This window comes from Hylobates moloch, unplaced genomic scaffold, assembly GCF_009828535.3.
Source record: "Hylobates moloch isolate HMO894 unplaced genomic scaffold, HMol_V3 SCAFFOLD_15, whole genome shotgun sequence".
Lineage (NCBI taxonomy): Eukaryota > Metazoa > Chordata > Mammalia > Primates > Hylobatidae > Hylobates > Hylobates moloch.
In genome coordinates, this window is record NW_026652290.1 from 27,567,308 (window position 1) to 27,587,834 (window position 20,527).

At 40.4% G+C, this 20,527-nt stretch overlaps 1 protein-coding gene across 3 annotated transcripts in view; it reads left to right on the forward strand.

Moving 5' to 3' along the window:
- Positions 1–16,379, forward strand: part of KCMF1 (potassium channel modulatory factor 1) — an 82,037-nt gene extending 65,658 nt beyond the window's left edge. For 2 of the 3 annotated variants that reach the window (XM_058428740.1, XM_058428741.1), the window contains exons 4-7: positions 5,604–5,694; positions 8,130–8,315; positions 11,675–11,957; positions 15,755–16,379. In XM_058428740.1, coding sequence (XP_058284723.1) covers positions 5,604–5,694; positions 8,130–8,315; positions 11,675–11,957; positions 15,755–16,016 — 822 coding nt within the window. In that variant the 3' untranslated portion in view covers positions 16,017–16,379. Of the gene's footprint in view, positions 1–5,603; positions 5,706–8,129; positions 8,316–11,674; positions 11,958–15,754 lie in introns of all 3 variants that reach the window. The other variant, XM_032177311.2, reaches the window with a different exon arrangement.
- The last annotated feature ends 4,148 nt before the right edge of the window (positions 16,380–20,527 follow it).

Sequence of the window (20,527 nt, forward strand, 5' to 3'; positions counted from 1 at the left end):
TCTCAAAGCAAAACTTGAATTTCAGTCTTGTATTCATTATATCTGCAGATTTTGTAGGATAAACTAATACTTTTAATTGGGCAGGAAGTTGTCATTGGCCGTGGTAGTTAGCTCAATAGAATGTCTTTCTTCTTTTTTTCTTTCTTTTTTTTTGTATAAGTACGAAAGTATAACACATGTCAACAGGTTTTGTGTGTTGGCTTTAAATTTAGATGGCTCTTTTTGGGTCATTACTCTTCTATGGAAAAAGAGTGTTTTAAACCCAATTCCCCCCATAGTATTGCAGGTGATCAGAAAATCCCTTGGCATAATAAGCCTGGGTGTTTCTGTAGCTGAGTTCTAAGAGCCGCTTAAAAGCAGAGACATGAATTGTACCCCAGTTTGAAGAAATAATGAAAAATACCAATTAAAAAAAATATTTTGATAGAGACTGTGTCTCACTGTGTGGCCCAGGCTGGTCTCAAACTCTTGTCTGCAAGTGATCTCCCTGTCTCATTCTCCCAAAGTGTTGGGGTTACAGGCATAAGCCACTGTGCCCTGCCCCAATTTTGGCCCCAGTTTTTAAAAAGAGATGAAATTCATATGAACTTTAATGTTGGCAGGAACTATGCTCATTTCTTGATAATGTTTTAACCTAAAGTGTTAAGTTAGTTCTGATTTGGTACTCAGTAAATGTTTAATGGATTAGTCCATGGTAACAAAATTATATAATATAATGAATTTAGCCAGTCACAACTTTAACTTTACCAACTTATCTGGATTTCATAGCATAGATCCTTGAACTAGAAATAGGAATGTGGTTATAAAGAATAGTTTTAAAGCTGTGCATAGTACCCAGAGAGAGAATGCTGTCTGATGTGGTTGTATTAGTTCAAGAGAGAGGCTAGAGGAAATCCAGACTTGCTTTAGAATGGTTGATAATTGTATGGGGAAGAATATGTGCAGCTGTTGTTTTAAAAAAAAAAAAAAAATCACTCATGCTGACTTTAGGTGCTTTCATAGAGGAAAAGTTCTGTACATTCAGCAGTGACTCGGTGTTTATATGTGGAGTAATGACTTAAGAAGGTATGTTTTAAAGACATTGGCAAGAAACTGTGCTATAATGTGCCCTAACTGGTTGCTGGCTGGCAGTCATGCCCTGGAACCACGTGGAAAAATGGAGACTCTGTACATCCTTGGGATGGGACCTCATCTCATTTGGTAAAGGCTTCCAAAGGGGCTACAGATAAAAAGCAAGATTGATGGTGACCCTCAGTGGCAAGGTGAAGGAGAAGAGGAAACTCGAGCAATAGCAGAGATGACACTGAGAATAGCAAGGACATTTGTGAATACAATTTTTTTTTTTTTTTTTTTTTTTGGAGAAAGAGTTTTTGCTCTTGTTGCCCAGGCTGTAGTGCAATGGCGTGATCTTGGCTCACTGCAACCTCCGCCTCCCAAGTTCAAGCAATTCTCCTGCCTCAGCCTCCCGAGTAGCTGGGATTACAGGCATGTGCCACCACGCCTGGCTAATTTTTTTTTTTATTTTTAGTAGAGACGGGGTTTCTCCATGTTGGTCAGGCTGGTCTCGAACTCCCAACCTCAGGTGATCCGCCCACCTTGGCCTCCCAAAGTGCTGGGATTACAGGCGTGAGCCACCACACCCGGCTGTGAATACAAATTTTTTTGTTATGTTAGGTAACAATAACATTTGGTGCTTAATATAACAGAGTAAATACAGTTTTTCAGTATCATTGTATATTTAAGCTATGTTTGCCAAACTTACATAGTTTGTTAATAATCAACCAGGACCTTCGTCAAAATAGATTGTTAAATTCCTCTGTTTCCAGGAGTAGGAAACTGTATTTTTAACAATTGCTCCAGATGATTTATATTCTTTTTTTTTTTTTTTTTTTTTTTGAGACCAAGTCTCACTCTGTCACCCAGGCTGGAATCCAGTGGCTCCATCTCGGCTCACTGCAACCTCCACCTCCGTGGTTCAAGCAATTCCCCTGACTCAGCCTCCTGAGTAGCTGGGATTATAGGTGCACGCCACCATGCCCAGCTAATTTTTTGTATTTTTAGTAGAGATGGGGTTTCACCATGTTGGCCAGACTGGTCTCAAACTCCTAACCTCAGGCAATCCACCTGCGTCGGCCTCCCAAAGTGCTGGGATTATAGTCGTGAGTCACCGTGCCCGGCCCAGATGGTTTATATTCTTAGCCAAATTAAAGAAATACTGACTTAAGCCAGTTAAGTAAATCTTAATTGACAAGTTGTTTAATTTTAAGCTTGTGTGTTATATGGAATTTTCCTGTACAAATAATAGATATTACTCTATCATGTGGCAGTGGAAGTATGATAAGTATTAATGTTGACAAGCTGACATAATTTTAGGGTCAGTACCCTAAAATTACCCTTTGTGTCAAGTTTTCCTGTCTTGTAAGAGATATTAGGCACCATGATGTGGAAATGAAGACACGCTCAAAACTAAGCAGTATTTGTGCCCATGAGTGACACAGTAGCTTGTTTTGTCTCTCCTCCCGCTCCCCATCACCTCTTTCCCATTTCTCCTGCCCCGCTTTGCTCTCCTTTTTCTTTCTTCCTCTTGTTCCCTTCATTTCCTCTCAGAAAACACAGTCTTGAGAACAAGCGTTTTTGTCTTAAAGCATGAGTTAGCTTGCTAAATATAAAATGTAAAACCGAAAAGATGACCAGACCTCTGTGATCCCATCATCTGAGCTTAGTTTTCCTTTCCAAGTCCTCATCTGAGTTAACTTTATGTGACCCAAGTGTGGCAACATCTTCCACTTGGTTCTAAATGTAGCCTCTTGATTTTCTTTTTTCTTTTTTTTTTGAGATGGAGTCTCTGTCGCTCAGGCTGGAGTGCAGTGGTGCGATCTTGGCCCACTGCAACCTCCACCTCCTGGGTTTAAGTGATTCTCCTGCGTCAGCCTCCTGAGTAGCTGGGATTACAGGCGTGTGCCACCACGCCCAGTTCATTTTTGTATTTTTTAGTAGAGATGGGGTTTCACCATGTTGGTCAGGCTGGTCTCGAACTCCTGACCTCGTGATTCACCCACCTCAGCCTCCCAAAGTGCTGGGATTACAGGCGTGAGCCACCGTGCCTGGACTAGCCTCTTGATTTTCTGTGCCAACTGTCAACCTGTGTGATCCTCCCACCACAGTAATTTCTTATCCTCAGTAATTCTTTATCCCTAGTAGTTATGGAAGTTTGGTTGGCTGATTGGTTGGTTTTATATTATTTCTCTATGAATGAAGCAGTTCTGAATACCTTCATCCTGACATCTTAGCAGAGTTACTCCAATGAAATAAAAAAGATTTTGAGTATAGAACCAAAGTCAGTACATGATAAGGAAGGATCTTGACTTTCTTTTTATTTTGCATGCTCGTCTCAAAGGTGCTTTTCTACTTGTTAAATTATCTATCTTACTAGGACATTCTTAGTACTTTGATGTCTCTGCTTCCCATTCTGTTTTCCTTCTAGGAATCTATATCCTTGTGGACTTTTCTCATCTACCAACATTTTTATGTCCCCTCAAGTATTGAAGCCTCTGCAGCTATCTTTGGATAGCTCAAGTTGTTTATAGATTTTACCCGAAGGCCAATCTAAAGGAAAGTATCTTAGAAGAAAGATGCCTTTCCCTTTTGGTGGTTACTTTCTCTTTAAATAAAAATGCTATACAGCCTTATAATGTAATAAAACTATAACCCAGCACTTGTTAACGTTTTCAGAATGATGAGTCTCTAAGGTGGCTTGTGTTATTTTTAAATAACTGGAACTTGTTTTCTGTTTCTCCAAACATTGCTGGTCTTTTTTTTTTTTTTTTTTTTTTAAATCAAGTCTGGCCGGAGTTTAAAACCAAAGAGAAATCACACTGTCCTGCATCTGTCAAAGAGTTTACAGTTTAGCTAGGTAAGACCAGAAGCACATGAAAAGTAAAATATGTATATCAGACATAACCAGGTAATGTCAGAGTACAGGAATGGTACGGATAGTAAAAGTTAAATTCCTAGTAAAGAGAGAGAGTGGATAATCTGTAAATTTGTGCCACATACAGCTACTTTTCTGACAGAGGAAAGAATCTTACCACCTTCCTGGCATCTTCTAAGAAAGGCATAGGCAGGTCTATCTACTTCTTTTTCTCATTTGCCTCCTCACATTCCATTGTGACCTCTCTGGTTCTTTTGCACACTGTATGCTTAACTATTATTTCTCATGAACATATTTGGGTTTTCCTGAGGATATTTCTCAGAGTCCTGAGTCACATAATCAGGACAGCTGATTAGGCATAAGAGAGACCGATACCAAAACAGAGTTGAACTCTCAGGGGACTTCTGCTTTCTAGTTGTTAGAAGATGGAAAGTTATATTTGGGCTCCAGGAACCAGAGCAGTTTGTTTTCCCTCCATACCCCAGGATTGTCCTTCTAAGTCACACCTTTTCCATCTCCCCTCATCTCCAGCGCTACCACCTACTCCCACTGTGCTGTCAGCAGACAATAAGGCCGACCAATTGCCTAGATTTTGCCTAAGTGAAAGAATTTCGGCACATGTACTGGCAAGATGAATCACATATCCTGTCTTTAACCTTCTTATTTATGGATAAAGACACAAGTCTACAACTTGAACTGTGCACTTCCTGGGGCTCCCTTTGGTCATGCTCCTTGCTTCAGACCTTTCTTCTTGTCCCTGTTCTTTAAGATTGAAGTTGTTCATACTTCAAGGCTTGGCTACCATTGTTAGAACATTATCTGCCCATTTGAATTTCGGAAGAGTAAGGGCCTTTCCTCTTTAAAAAGTTCCTCATTCTTTCTAGCCTTCCCCTCTCCTTCCCTCTGTTTCACCAATTCTGTTAACTATAGAAACCAACTTCCCAACCTGTCACCCGCTCCCCAAACTGTGACTGTGTACACACCATCTTATTCCTACTTTCTCCTATCTCTTATCAAAAGGCCCATGGAAAGTTGTTCTTCTACTCCTTGAGCCTGACCTGGTTACAAGCTTCTGGCCTACCACCCATTTCTTCGGGAAATAAGGTTAAAAAATGGGCTTCCATACCATATTGCCTTTGGAAGTCACATTCATAAATTTATAGACCACATTTGCATATTATCAGTAATCATAATCTGTCTTACATTCAACATATCTGTTGAATGTTGGCACAGTTGCCTTTTATCAGACCTCTGCTGTCTTATTTGGGAATTGGCTCTCAAGTATAGCTCACTTTGGAGAAGTGTGCCATAGGCTTGTATCTGTCTTTACCGTTCAAGACTGGACTTAAACGTAAATGTGCACTAAATAGCACATTTTGAAGTTTTTTTAATGGTAACTATTTTGCTAGACCATACAAATGAATCAGGCAGGCTGTTAGAAGGCCCTGCCGGAGATCAAGTTTGGTGTGCCTGAAGCTGTTGTGTTTGACCCTGAGGGACCTTGTGTGAACAGTTCTTGCTTAGGCTTCTATTGCTCTTCACTAATTCAGGATCTGCTGTGTTTTTTATTGGTTAAAACTTGATAATAGTAAAACTTACAGCAAAATACTCATCCGGAAAGATGTCTTATTGACGTTCATTTATTAAGCTGCTTTCTTTACTTCTATTTCAGATTTGTCCAATATGTGCAGCGTTACCTGGAGGCGATCCTAATCATGTCACGGATGACTTTGCAGCTCATCTTACACTTGAACACAGAGCCCCTAGAGATTTAATATCCTTTTAAGAGATGACAAGGAAAAGAGTTGTTTGTAATGTTTGTCATTTTGATTTTTTGTTTTGGAGACAGGATCTCGCTGTGTGGACCTGGCTGGTCTCAAACTCCTGAGCTCAAGTGATCTTCCTGCTTCAGCCTCTTGAGTAGCTGGGACTATAGGCACACACGTGCCACTGCATCCAGCTTGTCATTTTGATTATTTTAAGGATAATATACCCCGAAAGAGGAAAAGTAATCTCCAAATTATTTTTACTTATTTGAACTTTTCCTAAAAGTGACTCAGTGTTGAGATGCAATTTGTTTCTCTTTTTATATACTATCACTGTTGTATGAACCATTTTCATTAAGTGGAAGTTGACTTGTCCTTCATCTTTAGTTCATTACAATTAGATTTTTTTAAGGCAGTTTGACCAAATTGCGTCTTCCAGGATGGCGTTTTCATACAAAAGCGGAAAATGTTAATCCAAATTAAAATTTAATTAGTTAAATGTGAAGAGGCATTATTTGCTTTCCCTCTCTGTTCCTCTGCTGCCTTACCCTGTTGTGGGTGTGGTGTGGTGAGATGGTGGGGACAGGTGTGCATCTTGGTGTTCCTTTCCTTTTTGGGGTCCCCTTCTCCAGAGAGAGCCATTTCCTGCCCAGTTCCTGAGTAGGATAGCATAAGGTCAGCTCTAGCTTTAAATTTCCTTTCCTGCTTTTCTTTTTTTTTTTTTTTGAGTCAGAGTCTCGCTCTGTCGGCCAGGCTGGAGTGCAATGGCGCTATCTTCAGCTCATTGCAACCTCCGCCTCCTGGGTTCAAGCAATTCTCCTGCCTCAGCCTCCCAAGTAGCTAAGATTACAGGTGCCCGCCACCATGCCCAGCTAATTTTTGTATTTTTAGTAGAGATGGCATTTCACCATATTGGCTAGGCTGGTCTCTTGGCCATGCTGGTCTCGAACTCCTGACCGCCTGCCTCAGCCTCCCAAAGTGCTGGGATTACAGGCATGAGCCACTGCGCCCGGCCAATTTTTGTATTTTTTTAGTAGAGGTGGGGTTTCACAATGTTGGCCAGTCTGGTCTCGAACTCCTGACCTCAGGTGATCTGCCCACCTCGGCTTCCCAAAGTGCTGGGATTCAGGCGTGAGCCATCACGCCCAGCCTCCTGCTTTTATTTCTGCATTCCCTTCCTTATCTCTCAACAGTTTGTGGCAGTGTTCCCTGAGATAACTGGCCTACCAGAGCGATTAATTTTGTGGACTCAATGCTTCTGGTTTCAGGTTATGAATTGTTCCTCTAAAACTATCACCAGCTGGGTACAGCTGGGTACAGTGGCTCATGCCTATACTCCCAGCACTTTGAAAGGCCAAGGTGGGAGGATCACTTGAGCCTAGAAGTTCGAAACCAACCTGGACAACATAGGAAGACCCCGTCTCTACCAAAATAAAGAGCTGAGCTGGTAGCACACACCTGTGGTCCCAGCTACTCAAGAGGCTGAGGTAGGAGGATCGCTTGAGCCCATGAGCTCAAGGCTGCAGTAAGCTATGATTGCACCACTGCACTCCAGCCTGGCAACAAAATGAGACCCTGTCTCAAAATACATACATATATAAAATCATAATATAAAATTATCGAATATATAAATATGATCATATCACTTTCTCTAGAACCCAAACCATCCTCATGAATATGATGGAACAGTGCATGTACCGTGACACCTGAAGGCCTCTTGGAGCTACCCATCTGGTCCTTAAATAACTCCAGAACCATCAGCTGAAAAACTGAGAAGCCAGCAAAAAAATTAATCTGCATTATAAAGCTGGTCTGTTTGGTGCTTTAAAGGAAAAATCTCTTCTATATGATCTGGCCTCCCCCACCTCTCATTTGCCTTTGTGGAAACGTAAGGTTGTCTTCATGAGTTTTGACAGCTATTTGTGACTCAGGACCTTTTTCAGTTTGACTCACACTCAGCTGTGTAAGATGGTTGGGGCTGCTGGGAATTTGACTTCATGATAAATGTCATGTTAATCTGTCTGTGTGTCTTACACAAGAAATGCAAATCTGTTTTCTGCTTAGCAGCAGCATTAGAAAGAGGCTTGAAGACAGATTAAAACTAATAATCCAAAAGGAATCTTTGATCTGCTGAATATAAATTCAGTGTTGTTCCTTTTTCATTATAGGTGGTATTTGAGATTTCATGAGCTATATAGAGAAACTTTCTTACCTCACCCACCCAATACACACACACACTCACATGTTGCCTTACATTTGAGTGTCTTTTTAGGATTAATAACCCTCATAGATAAGAGTTGGGACATTTGCACTTTAAGTTAAATGCGCTGTTTTTAAATGCTTACAATTCAGGAAATCTTTATATCTCTCTAGCAAGGACTCAAGTGATTTTTTTTTTTCTTTCTGTGAAATACTTTCGTTTTTTTCTTAACTTTTGGGTTATGATGAATCGAGTGGTGTTCGACATGTACGTAGAATGTTTCACCCTGGCCGGGGATTAGGAGGTCCTCGTGCTCGTAGATCAAACATGCACTTTACTAGCAGTTCTACTGGTGGACTTTCTTCTTCTCAGAGTTCATATTCTCCAAGCAATAGGGAAGCCATGGATCCTATAGCTGGTAAGTTAGTTTCACATTAATAAGGGAAATGGCAGGGGAAGGAGGAGCTCCTTTTAAAACTTTTTGTGATGCCAGGTGTGGTGGCTCACACCTTTAATCCCAGCACTCTGGGAGGCTGGAGCAGGTGGATCACTTGAGGCCAGGAATTCAAGACCAACCTGGCCAACATGGCGAAACTCCATCTCTACTAAAAATACAAAAGTTAGCCAGATGTGGTGGTGGGTGCCTGTAATCGCAGCTACTCAGGAGGCTGAGGCATGAGAATCGCTTGAGCCTGGGAGGTGGAGGTTCTAGGGAGCCAAGATCGCACCACTGCACTCCAGCCTGGGTGATGGAGTGAGACCTTGTCTCAAAAAAAAAAAAAAAAACAACTTTTTGTGAGATTTGTGTTCTTAGTCTCACCTCTCTGATCATAAGCCGTGTTCTTTCACAAAATTCCCAAATGTGTTAAAAGTGTAAAATGTGTTAAAAGCAGACACTTAACATAAAGTAATACATACACTTCTGGCATTGTTTAAGTCCAGTAGTCCCCCCCCATATGTGGTTTTGCTTTCCAGTGTTTCAGTTACCCACAACCAACTACAGTCAAAAAATAGGTGAATACAGGACAATAAGATACTTAGAGAGAGACCACATCACATAACTTTCATAGTATATTTTTAGATTTACTGTATTTTGTTGTGAATCTCGTACTGTGCCTAATTTATAAATTAAACTTTAGCACAACAGATAAGTATGTGTAGGAAAAAACATAGTATACATAGGGTTCTGTATTATCCAAATGCTCATTTCAGCCATTCACTGGGGGTCTTGGAACATATCTCCTGCAGGTAAAGGGAGACTACTGTTCTTAGAGATATAAGATGATAAGAAATGGTTTTATGTTGTATTTGTGGCCTCTATTGAAGCCCAAGGAAATCATAAAAGATTTCAGCTTGAATACCTCCAAAATTTCATGGTTAAATCTCCATAAGTACACATAAAAAAAAGTCCAAAGCACATTTGAAATTAGGTTTTATAAGATATAGCTAACATTTTTAAGAACATGTTATGTGTAAAATTCTGTCACAGATTTATGCCTATCTCAGATGTTGTGCAGGGCGCCTCATGGCTTCCAGGTACACATTCCACCACATGGACACATTTCAGAACTGTTATCTATAGCTAATTGACAAGACTAAAGAATTAAGCTCTTCTCATGGAAGAAAGGAAAGTAGGACTTAATGTCCTGACCTTGATTTGAGAACTGTATTGTTATAGAACATACTGAAAGGTACATGTTTAATAGCTTGGGAAGAATCTTAAAAAAAAAAAAAAAGAAAACAGTTTTTGAACCTGGCCATGTCACTGAGTCTAGTACATGACAAACCTGGGAAGTTCGTAGCAGAACACAGGGTCACAATAAAATACAAGAAGTCACTGTAGCCTGGCAATCTGCAAGACACACCAAGCAGATAAGTGGTAAGACTGTGGGAAGTGTGCACACATTTAAAGCAATAATTCTGAAATGTGTCCATGTGGTGAAGTGTGCACCTACCTGGAAGCCATGAGTACCCTGCAGAACACCTAAAACACTGATAAGTGTAAATCTGTAATAGAAACTGAGAACATCAGAGCTAAATGACAACTTAGGAACACAAAGGAGGAGGCAGCAGACACTGGAGGCGGGGGGGAAGAGAGAGAGGAGCAGAAAGATAACTGTTGAGTACTGGGCTTAATTGGGTACTGGGTAATGTAATAATATGTACGACAAACCCCCGTGACAGGTGTTTAACTGTGTAAAGGACCTTCACATGTACCCCCAAACCTGAAATAACAATTTAAAAAAGAGGCCGGGCACGGTGGCTCACGCTTGTAATCCCAGCACTTTGGGAGGCCGCGGTGGGCGGATCACGAGGTCAGGAGATTGAGACCACGGTGAAACCCCGTCTCTACTAAAAATACAAAAAATTAGCCGGGCGTGGTGGCGGGCGCCTGTAGTCCCAGCTACTCGGAGAGGCTGAGGCAGGAGAATGGCGTGAACCCGGGAGGCGGAGCTTGCAGTGAGCCGAGATCGCGCCACCGCACTCCAGCCTGGGCGACAGAGCGAGACTCCGTCTCAAAAAAAAAAAACAAAAAAAAAACCTAAGAACAATTTTATACCTATCATGTTATTTAAAAGTTAGATATACCATATAAAATTTTAATTCCAAATGTGCTTTGGACATTTGGGTGTGCAACAACAAAAACAAGCCTAATAAATTGAGTTTGGGGGATTTAAAAAATATTTCTTCATCCAAAGGGAATATTACCTGCTATTTTGGTGGCAGACACTAAAAATTAAAGTAGTTTCTGGAGCAAAATTCAAAGTTGAGAAATTTTCCTCATTTGATTTTTTTTCTGTCAGTGAGTTAGTTTATTTTAGTGATAGACTGTATATTCCATGAAAGAGTGGTATAAGAGTGCTATTAAAAGCCTGGGATAAAGCAACAGTGAGCAAGAAAACAGAAACTGTTAATGAGTTTTAATTATAAAGAGTTTTTGCTGGCCTGAAAGTGTCTGCAAGGCAGTCATCGATTCCCTATAAACGAGGTAGACCCTCCACTTGGAAGAAGGCATTTCACTGTACCTTACTTAGATGAGGATGCAGGGACAGAGGTTTACACCTCTCTTAATGAGTATAGCCTTATGGACACAAGACAGTCTGGATTATAACAGGCCACTAAGTAGGCTGTACAGTCAGATGCAGCAGGTTCTCAGGAGCCACTCAGCCTTGCTGAGCACTGCTAGTGGTATCTACTGCAGTGGTACTCTGAAACAGCAGTACCAGAAGGTACTAGAGGGAGAAGGCAGAGGCAGAGAGTGTGTAAGGGCCACCATCAGAAATGATCCAGGCCTCTTGGACTGAATCCTAATAATTCAGTCCTTCAGTAAATGTTTAAATTCCTGCTATATCAGGCCCTGTTCTGAGAGCTGGGAATATAGTCAACAGTAGACCTCATCCCTGCTTCCATGGAACACATATTGAGAGAGCTTATATTATAATTGGGCCCACAGATAAACCACTTCATTAAATACTAAGAGAAAGCTTAACTAAATTAGTCTGTTATGCAAATAATTTTAAAGACAATTTAAGTTTTACTTCAAACATAATTCAGTCTGGGTTAATATTCGTATGCATTTGCATTCTCTGTACACAGTAACTCCTGCCTCCAGGAGGCATTCTAGAATGTATTCAGCTCTTAACTGAAACTGTATGCTGTGGTGGTTACCTACCTGTTCACGATGCTTTGGATGTTGTTCCAGTAAAAGAGTGACCTGTAGCATTTTGTTTTCCTCAGTATTAAGCCGACATTAATTGTCTTCATTTCCATTGGCAGAGCTTTTATCTCAGTTATCAGGAGTGAGACGTTCTGCAGGAGGACAGCTTAATTCCTCTGGCCCTTCCGCTTCTCAGTTACAACAACTGCAGATGCAGCTGCAGCTAGAACGGCAGCATGCCCAGGCAGCACGGCAACAACTGGAGACCGCACGCAACGCAACCCGGCGTACTAACACAAGCAGTGTCACCACTACAATCACACAATCCACAGCAACAACCAACATAGCTAATACAGAAAGCAGTCAGCAGACTCTCCAGAATTCTCAGTTTCTTTTAACAAGGTAGCTCATTTGTTAATAGAATTGTCTTTGGGAAGTAATGTTTTATTGCCACTACAGTCTGGAATTATCTTTTCTCTTTTGTGCATATATATTTCTTTAAAATTTTGTGTTTGATTAAAACTCACAGATCTCTGATTAAAACTGCATATTCAGTATTTCCCCAAGAATGTGAAACATAGTAGTTATTTTAGATAAATTAAGAATACTGGGCCAGACCCAGTGGCTCACACCTGTAATCCCAGCACTTTGGGAGGCCAAGGCAAGCAGATCACCAGAGCCCAGGAGTTCCAAACCACCCTGGGTAACGTGGTGAAATCTTATCTCTACAAAAATGAGCCAGGCGTGATGGTGCACTCCTATAGTCCCCGCTACTTAGGAGGCTGAGGCGGGAGGATCACTTGAGCCCTGGAGACAGAGGTTTCAGTAGCCAAGATTGCACCATGCGCTCCAGCCTTGGTGACAGAGTGAGACCCTGTCTCTAAAATAAAATAACTGGTCTTCTTGTTCTCAAGGTATATATCATCATATAATATGAATTGTTTTGCCAAAGTACCCATAAAACTTAAACACTGTATCATTATATATATATGGTTCATAGTAGGTGCATTTATCATAATTAACATTGCTTGTTATTGCCAGTTTTAATCTGCTTTGAAATATTAAAAATATAAGAAGGATTCCATAATACAGTGGCAGTTTTCTCCTGTGAATTTCTAAAAAAAGCTAGATTTAAATTTTTATGGTTGGCACACAAAAGTAACTGTTAAAAAAAATGGCTTCCTATGGTATAAATAATATTTAGTAAAACAGTAAACTCCTCAACTGAATGGAGTTCTTGTTTGCTTCTGAAACTGTTAGCAACTGCATGTATTTGTCTGCTGAAACTTCACAGGCATTTTATGTGACTTTTAGGAATATAAAGAATTTTTAAAAAGAGCAATGATGAGTGGAGACTTAGCCTCAACAGATAATGAACCTGGACTAATTTGGGCTTTTAAGGGAGCAGAGAGGAATATAAAGCAAGAACTGTAAAATGAAGAATAAAGTTTGTGTAATACATCATTCTCTCCAAAATGCAGTGTGTATGACAATTCATTGGGATGTTAGAAGAAAATATTATAATTTCTACTTATATTTCTTTTATCTCATGCTCTAATACAGTGGTGCATGTATATAGTTATAAATAACATATTGTGGGTGCAGAATAAAAAATGCCTGAAAATCCCTAGGCTAGAGCCCCAGCTTTGCCACTTACAAGTTTCGGACCTTAGGCAAGTCATTTCACTCCTCCAAACCTCAGTTTTATCATCAGTATCCCAGAAGTTTTGCCTCTAGAGAGATAATTATTTTGAGGATTAAATGGAATACTGGAATGTGTATGGTCTGGCCCAGTGTCTGGCCTATAGTAAAGGCCCAATTAATGGTACTTGTTATCATCATTTGCTATGAAACCAAGAAAAACATTTTAAATGGGTAATTTACCTTTGAATTATCTCTGCAAGGTCAGTAACTATGCCTGGTTATTATCAGATAATGCTGCTTTAATGTAAGAAAACCACAGAGCCACAGATGGAGCTACCTGTTGCCATGTAGCCTTCCCCATAGAGACTGACCAGCAGCAGGTCTGTAACATACTAGATCTAAGTCCCTACCTCAAAAAGGAGATCTACTAGCATGCATTTCTACTGAGAGTTCACAGAACTGTGGGTGGAATGTCTTGCCAGTGCCCTTTGGAAAGGACATCTTCCTACCCACCCTTGCCCTATCCTTTTTTTTTTTTTTTTTTTAAAGACCCAAATTACTCAGCTTGATCTGTAATTTTTTTCTGTGCATTTATTCCACACCCAACTCTCAGAGCATGGTATAAGTGACCTCAGAGTGCTCTCTGTGGATTCTGGTTGTAGCTTCTTTTTTTTTTTGAGACAGAGTCTCGCTCTGTCGCCCAGGCTGGAGTGCAGTGGCGCAATCTCTGCTCACTGCAAGCTCCGCCTCCCGGATTCACGCCATTCTCCTGCCTCAGCCTCTCCAAGTAGCTGGGACTACAGGCGCCCGCCACCACACCCGGCTAATTTTTTTTTTTTTGTATTTTTAGTAGAGACGGGGTTTCACCGTGGTCTCAATCTCCTGACCTCGTGATCCGCCCACCTCGGCCTCCCAAAGTGCTGGGATTACAAGCGTGAGCCACCGCGCCCGGCCTGGTTGTAGCTTCTTGAAATCCCCCTTCTGTCATCTGATACTGTACATTGTATGGTACCATGCAGTTTGCAAACCACTTTCCACATCTTTTATTGTATTATATTCATATAATTTATTTAAGGCAATATTTCCCCAGAAATACTCTCTTAACTTCATATATTCTAAGGAATATATGTAATTACTTATGTTCTTCCACCCCCAGTTAATGAGGTTGGAGAAAGCAAAGTAAGAAAAATAGAGATCATTTACTGTTGGGCTTCTCAGAACTTCAAATATATTAACATGCATTGTGAATTTTCAAGGCAAAGAGAACGACTGCAGTGTATGCAGGGGAGATCCTGCTGTCTGGTCACACAGCTCTTATGTGATATATATAGGGCCCAAGCCTTATTTTTGGTCTTTTCTTTGACCAGGGGCAGTTCCTATTCATGTTGCCCTGGAACTGATGGTAAGGTCACAGTTTCTTTGGAGTCCAAGATAGTTGACCTTTTAGAAAGTGATTGTTGGAGTGTGTAAGTCAGATCGGTCTTTTTTTGAGACAGAATTTCGCTCTTGTTGCCCAAGCTGGAGTGCAATGGCACGATCTCGGCTCACTGCAACCTCCACCTCCCAGGTTTAAGGGATTCTCCTACCTCAGCCTCCCGAGTAGCTGGGATTACAGGCACGCACCCCCACACCCGGCTAATTTTTTGTATTTTTAGTAGAAATGGGGTTTCACCACGTTAGCCAGGCTGGTCTCAAACTCCTGACCTTAGGTGATCCGCCCGCCTCATTCTCCCAAAGTGCTGGGATTGCAGGCATGAGCCACCGTGCCAGGCCAGATCTAATCTTTTGACAATGGGACCAGCTCATTTTGCTAACCCCAACTTGAAGATCCTCACAAGTCTTGCAGTTTCATTTATATCCTAAATTTTATATTTCATCAGGAAATCTGTCTTGTCTCTGTGCAGATGAGCCAGGTTTCCCCAGCATAGCCCAGATCTCGTAAGTACGTGCATCAGGGGAGCAAGTCAGGCAGGTAGACCTTGTGTCTGCCCTGCTACACTGTAGGTCCTTGGTAGAAGAAATGTAGGAGGTTGTATGTATGTGTTTTCTTGCCCTCTCTAGCTTCTGCATATACCAGGAAGAATTAAATAGAGTAATAGAAAAAGTCAGAGGAAATTTTAGGATGTTTTTCAATTGAATATTCTGTTCACTGCAGATTTTGTTTTTTTGTGTTTTATTTTCCTCTTTTTATTTACTTCCAGATGAAATTCTGGTTAGATACTTTCCCAAGCATCTAATCTGTAAGAAATCCTGTTTTCCTTAGAAAATTTTCACCTAGCTTTCTCTGGAGTGGAAAAAGTCTAAATGTATTTTTTTTCTCATTGAGTCTAATTAAAGCATAGATTTGCACCTCCAGGTGCAAATTGTATTGCAACAAGTGTGGGGAATTCGTCTCAACACGATTAAGGATAAATTAGAGCCAGGTATTCCAGCAATGTCTCATTCTGAATTTTGCCACCTGTAAAACTTCCGCAGTGGAGAGCACTGTAGAAATTGGCCATGCCATTGTTCATTGACTTTTTAACAATAAGGTCTTTTCTTTTTAACTTACACAGGTTGAATGATCCTAAAATGTCTGAAACGGAGCGCCAGTCCATGGAAAGCGAGCGTGCAGACCGCAGCCTGTTTGTCCAAGAGCTCCTTCTGTCCACTTTAGTGCGTGAAGAGAGCTCATCCTCAGACGAGGATGATCGGGGGGAGATGGCAGATTTTGGTGCTATGGGCTGTGTAGATATTATGCCTTTAGATGTTGCTTTAGAAAACCTAAATTTAAAAGAGAGTAATAAAGGAAATGAGCCTCCACCACCTCCTCTTTGATGACATCCCAATTCGCAGACAATGTCCTCTGTGCTGTATTTGCCAATGAAAGTGGACAACAACTATCTTGGGTTTGTTTGGTGATTGTAATTTCAGGTCTGTCACTCTTGTTACATTGTGTACATTCAAAAGGAAGAGAGAAAATATATATGATAATCATTTCCACTTAACTAATTTTTACTTCTAGCAGGTAAATGTAGGTAGCAGTGCAGGGGTGATCTCTGCTTCCTGTACCTTGACATGCAAAAGGCTCTCCTAATACTCCACATTCAAACTGAAGAGGAAAATTGAAATCTCTAATGAAGCTGCTGTGTGTATTTATGAATATTAATGAATAAAAACTGCTTGGATGGTTTACCTTAACTACTGCATGAGGTTTTTTGCAGCGTGCATGAGTTTTAGTGACCTTGTTATTTAAAAAGTTAAATACAAGGAGTAAAACTTAAAAATACAAAGCCCAAAGCTTTCCCAAACATTATTCAACGGTTACACGACGAAGTAGCTTTTGAATAATGTCTGCCTGAATCACCTTTCTTTGTGTGCCTCCTATGCACAAAGCCAGCTCTGCAGTGGAATCTGGGGATTATAGCCGGGTGTGGCACTCCGCCGTGTGTGACTGTCCTGTCGCCCTGTTAGTCATCTTGCGTGTGTGGAGCTCAGCCTGTCTCTTTAACTCATCTGTAGAAGACACACCAGTAAAACTACTGTTGGAATCTGCTGCAGGGGCCTTTGTGTGCCCTAAAAACAAATCCTGTTCATGTTTGTTTAAAGTTTTTACTTTTTGTGGTTGTTTAAAATTTTTTCAATTGTTAAATATGTTTTATTCAGGTGTAGATGAATTTCATTTATTGACTGTTCAACAGAGTTAACCTGAATTATGTTGTCTTTGTTTTTAAAAATCTCACATTCTCAATCATATTTTGCATTATTTATGTATTTGCTTTGTAGTTTGCTGAGACAGATCAGTATCGGGGAGCTTTGAGGACTTGCCTTCCCAGATTTGTCAATATATTACAACCAAATTCTTAATGCTAATTTTAGCACCTTTTATTTATTGGGTTTTTTCTGGCATAAAAAGTAAAGCCTTTTAATTGAATCATGCCACCTATATGCCTATATTATTAATCCAATGTGTAAAAAAAATGTACAGCTTTTTTTGGGTTTGTTTTGGGGTTTGGAAGGGCCGGGTTATTTTTTATTTCCTGTTTCAGTTTTTGTGCATAGACTTTCACAATAGCTCCAAGGCAGGGACAGCGGGTTTGGGGGTTGGGAGGGCAGTTTTTGGAATGTAAATTTAGGACTTTTAAAAAGGTGCGCACAGCTTCTGATAAATTTATAACTAGACTTAACCTAACCATGTCTCGTTCCAGTTCTCTTTTCTCTGAGCCCTTTTCAAAGTCTCCTCTCTTTCTCCTGTCATCCTTTTCCTTTCCTGTCCGTGTATCTCCGTTTCTTCAACATGACAAGCATACAGACTTGAACACCCCTCCGGTGTTCTTCCGAGAACTGTGAAGTCCATGTTCATCCAAATGTAACCAAAAAAGAAGTCACCCTACACGTCTGAAAAACTGTTGCTTCTCCTCTGAAACTTCAAACTCCAACGATTTCCAAATACAATAGCTTTGTTTTCTTTAGTTTCTGTAATGGAAAATGTTTAAAGGAAAACTTTACACCAGGCTTCTGGTTACACTAGAAGTCAAGCCCATTAGGGATTTTCATTTTTTTTTTCAATTGGTTGTTGAGAAGTTTCAAAAATCAGTTTTCAAGCTGTGGTCTTTCAAACACATCTGCACATAAGTCACACATTTCAATAAAGCATTTTCAAGACTGTTGACCACTTGAATTTCTTTGGTGTTGGTGGATTAACCTAACCATTACTCAGAGATTTTATATCTCTAATCTAGTATTTTTTTCTTTTTATGCTAAACGTGGGAGATCCTGGTTTTGTGTGAATGCATTATTTTGGATGTGAGAAATAAATGCCAATTATGTACTTTCCCTTTTCTGCACAAATTCTGGGAAAATGTAAAAGCCTTCATTTTTTAACATGGTTTTAGGGAACAGCTGTAAGTCCATTCAGAGCAGTTTAATTTAGATGATCACTTTAACACTTCAGAAGACCTAAGGAGTCATAAGATTCCATCTCATGTAGAATACTGTATATTATAATTATTTTTTACCAGATATTTTACAAATACCTCACCTCATCCTGTATGTAATCAATAATGTATTATTTTAGGGTAGAATGACACAGAATATCAATATAAAAATATATTCAAGCCCTTGAAATTCTTGTGTCCTTTTTCTTTAGTTTCTGAATGAAAATCTTATTACTGGATGTACTATTGAATAAAAATTAATTGCAAAGACTTTGATGGACAGGAGACAAAATCAAAATATACCACTGTTTATTTTGGCAGCACCTTCAAATTTCTAAGGACCAGATCCTAAATTTTGAGAATTTTTTGTTTCATTGAGTTTTGAGTGTCTAGGATATAAGTTTATAAATGTTATACAGTGCTTGTCTTTACTTCCTGTTTAGAAATCATTTAAATCTTTCCCCTCAAGGTGCTCTGGAAAAAGTTTAATTTCAGCTCTGAACAAATAGAAATAACTGTGCTTCCTTGTATGGCTGCAATCATAAGACAGAATTTCTGTGGTTGGCTACTATGAAATCTTTGTATTTATATTGCATTGTTTTGTTTAAAAAAAAAAATTCACAGAAGTAGAACCTAGGTTTGCTACCAACAAAATAGTGGATTCTTATAATTAAGCTCAGGTAAAGTAAGAGAAAACTTCTCTCCCTGTGGCCCCCAAAGAAAAGTAGGATAGCAGATTACAGTATTTACTCCATGGATGTTGGGGTAAGCACACATGTCAATAGTTCATAGCTCTAGTTAAGGACAAATAAAGCGGGGTGGGGGGTAGGTGGAGAATACTAGAGAGGTTAGGGTAGCAGGTGGCTGGAGAAAAGGATCTTTTGAATGGGATTCCTGTAACAGTGTTCAGTACCAATATGAAGTCTACTGTAAGGGGGGTCTAATATGGCTTACTGATACAGGCATGTGTAAAAAACTAAGTGTGATGAAGGAATGGGTGCTAAAAGCTCTTAACAGTTTCATAGAGAAGTCCTGCAGCAGTGTTTATATGACCTGCCTGTTGTTTCTTAATTTGCATGCACAGTTTAAGGGGCACATGCAATATTGGTTTCATGTGCAGTAAAAATTAAAACACGGCTGAGCGTGGTGGCTCACGCCTGTAATCCCAGCACTTTGGGAGGCCGAAGCGGGTGGATCACGAGGTCAGGAGTTTGAGACCAGCTTGGCCAACATAGTGAAACCCCATCTCTACTAAAAAATACAAAAAATTAGCTGGGCATGGTGGCGGGCACCTGTAATCCCAGCTACTCGGGAGGCTGAGGCAGGAGAATCGCTTGAACCTGGGAGGTGGAGGTTGCAGTGAGCTGAGATCACGCCATTGCACTCCAGCCCGGGCGACAGTGGGAGCCTCCGTCTCAAAAAAAAAAAAAAAAAAAATTAAAACACTAGGTACGAAATTCTCCCAGAATTATATGCGAAAGTTGGTGTTCATGCTGGAAAAAGTTAACGGTTATCTGTGCTCTTTCTAAAGCCCAACTAGACACTAAAACAGTTCTCTCCTTGAGACCAGAAATGGGATAGGAGGGGGAAGGGGGAAGGGAAGAGGCTGGGGAGGAGCCTCTCATCTCGTCTCATTTCAGCCTCAACAGTAATTGAAGCCCTATGTCTGGCCTGGAGTGGGTAGAGGTTAGGGTTAGAGTGCAGGATGGAGCAGCAGTCTGCAGACTTTCAGGTTGTGACAATGTCATGAAATTCTGTGCTATTAAACATGGCTATGTCTGAGTTGGTGATTACGGTATTCCAAAGCCAAATTCAAGTGACTATTTTTCTGAATAGTATAAAAATCTAATTCCCTGTGCTAATCGGCTTCAACCATGCTTACACAACGTTTGTTTCTAATTAGTACTCTTGCCTCTTGGTTTCTGTAGTTTTTCAACCCATTTCTGTCAGTGTTCTATAAATGCATACATTCATTATTTAAGGAACCCTGCAGCAGACCTCCAATAAGATGTGACTGGATGTTTGTTGCCACTTCCTCAACTTGGTTAGCAAATTCAAGTTTTGAAAGACGATTCATCTCAGAGAAGTTGATCCTGAACCTCCACATCACATTTTAGTCGGTTGCTATTAGGTGGGTAATACCTAACATGGGTTCCTCAAATCACAAAGGAGAATGCTCTCAAGTCCTCACGTTAACTTTAGTAAGTCAGTTAACTTTACAGCAACTAAAGAGATCGATTCAAAAGAATCCTTAAGTCTGACCGTCCCAGGTAACTTTACTTGCTGTACAGATAGTGCACAGATATGGATGAGGGCTGCACATGGCTGATTTGAAAACCCATGTCGGGCCGGGCGTGGTGGCTCAGGCCTGTAATCCCAGCACTTTGGGAGGCCGAGGCGGGTGGATCATGA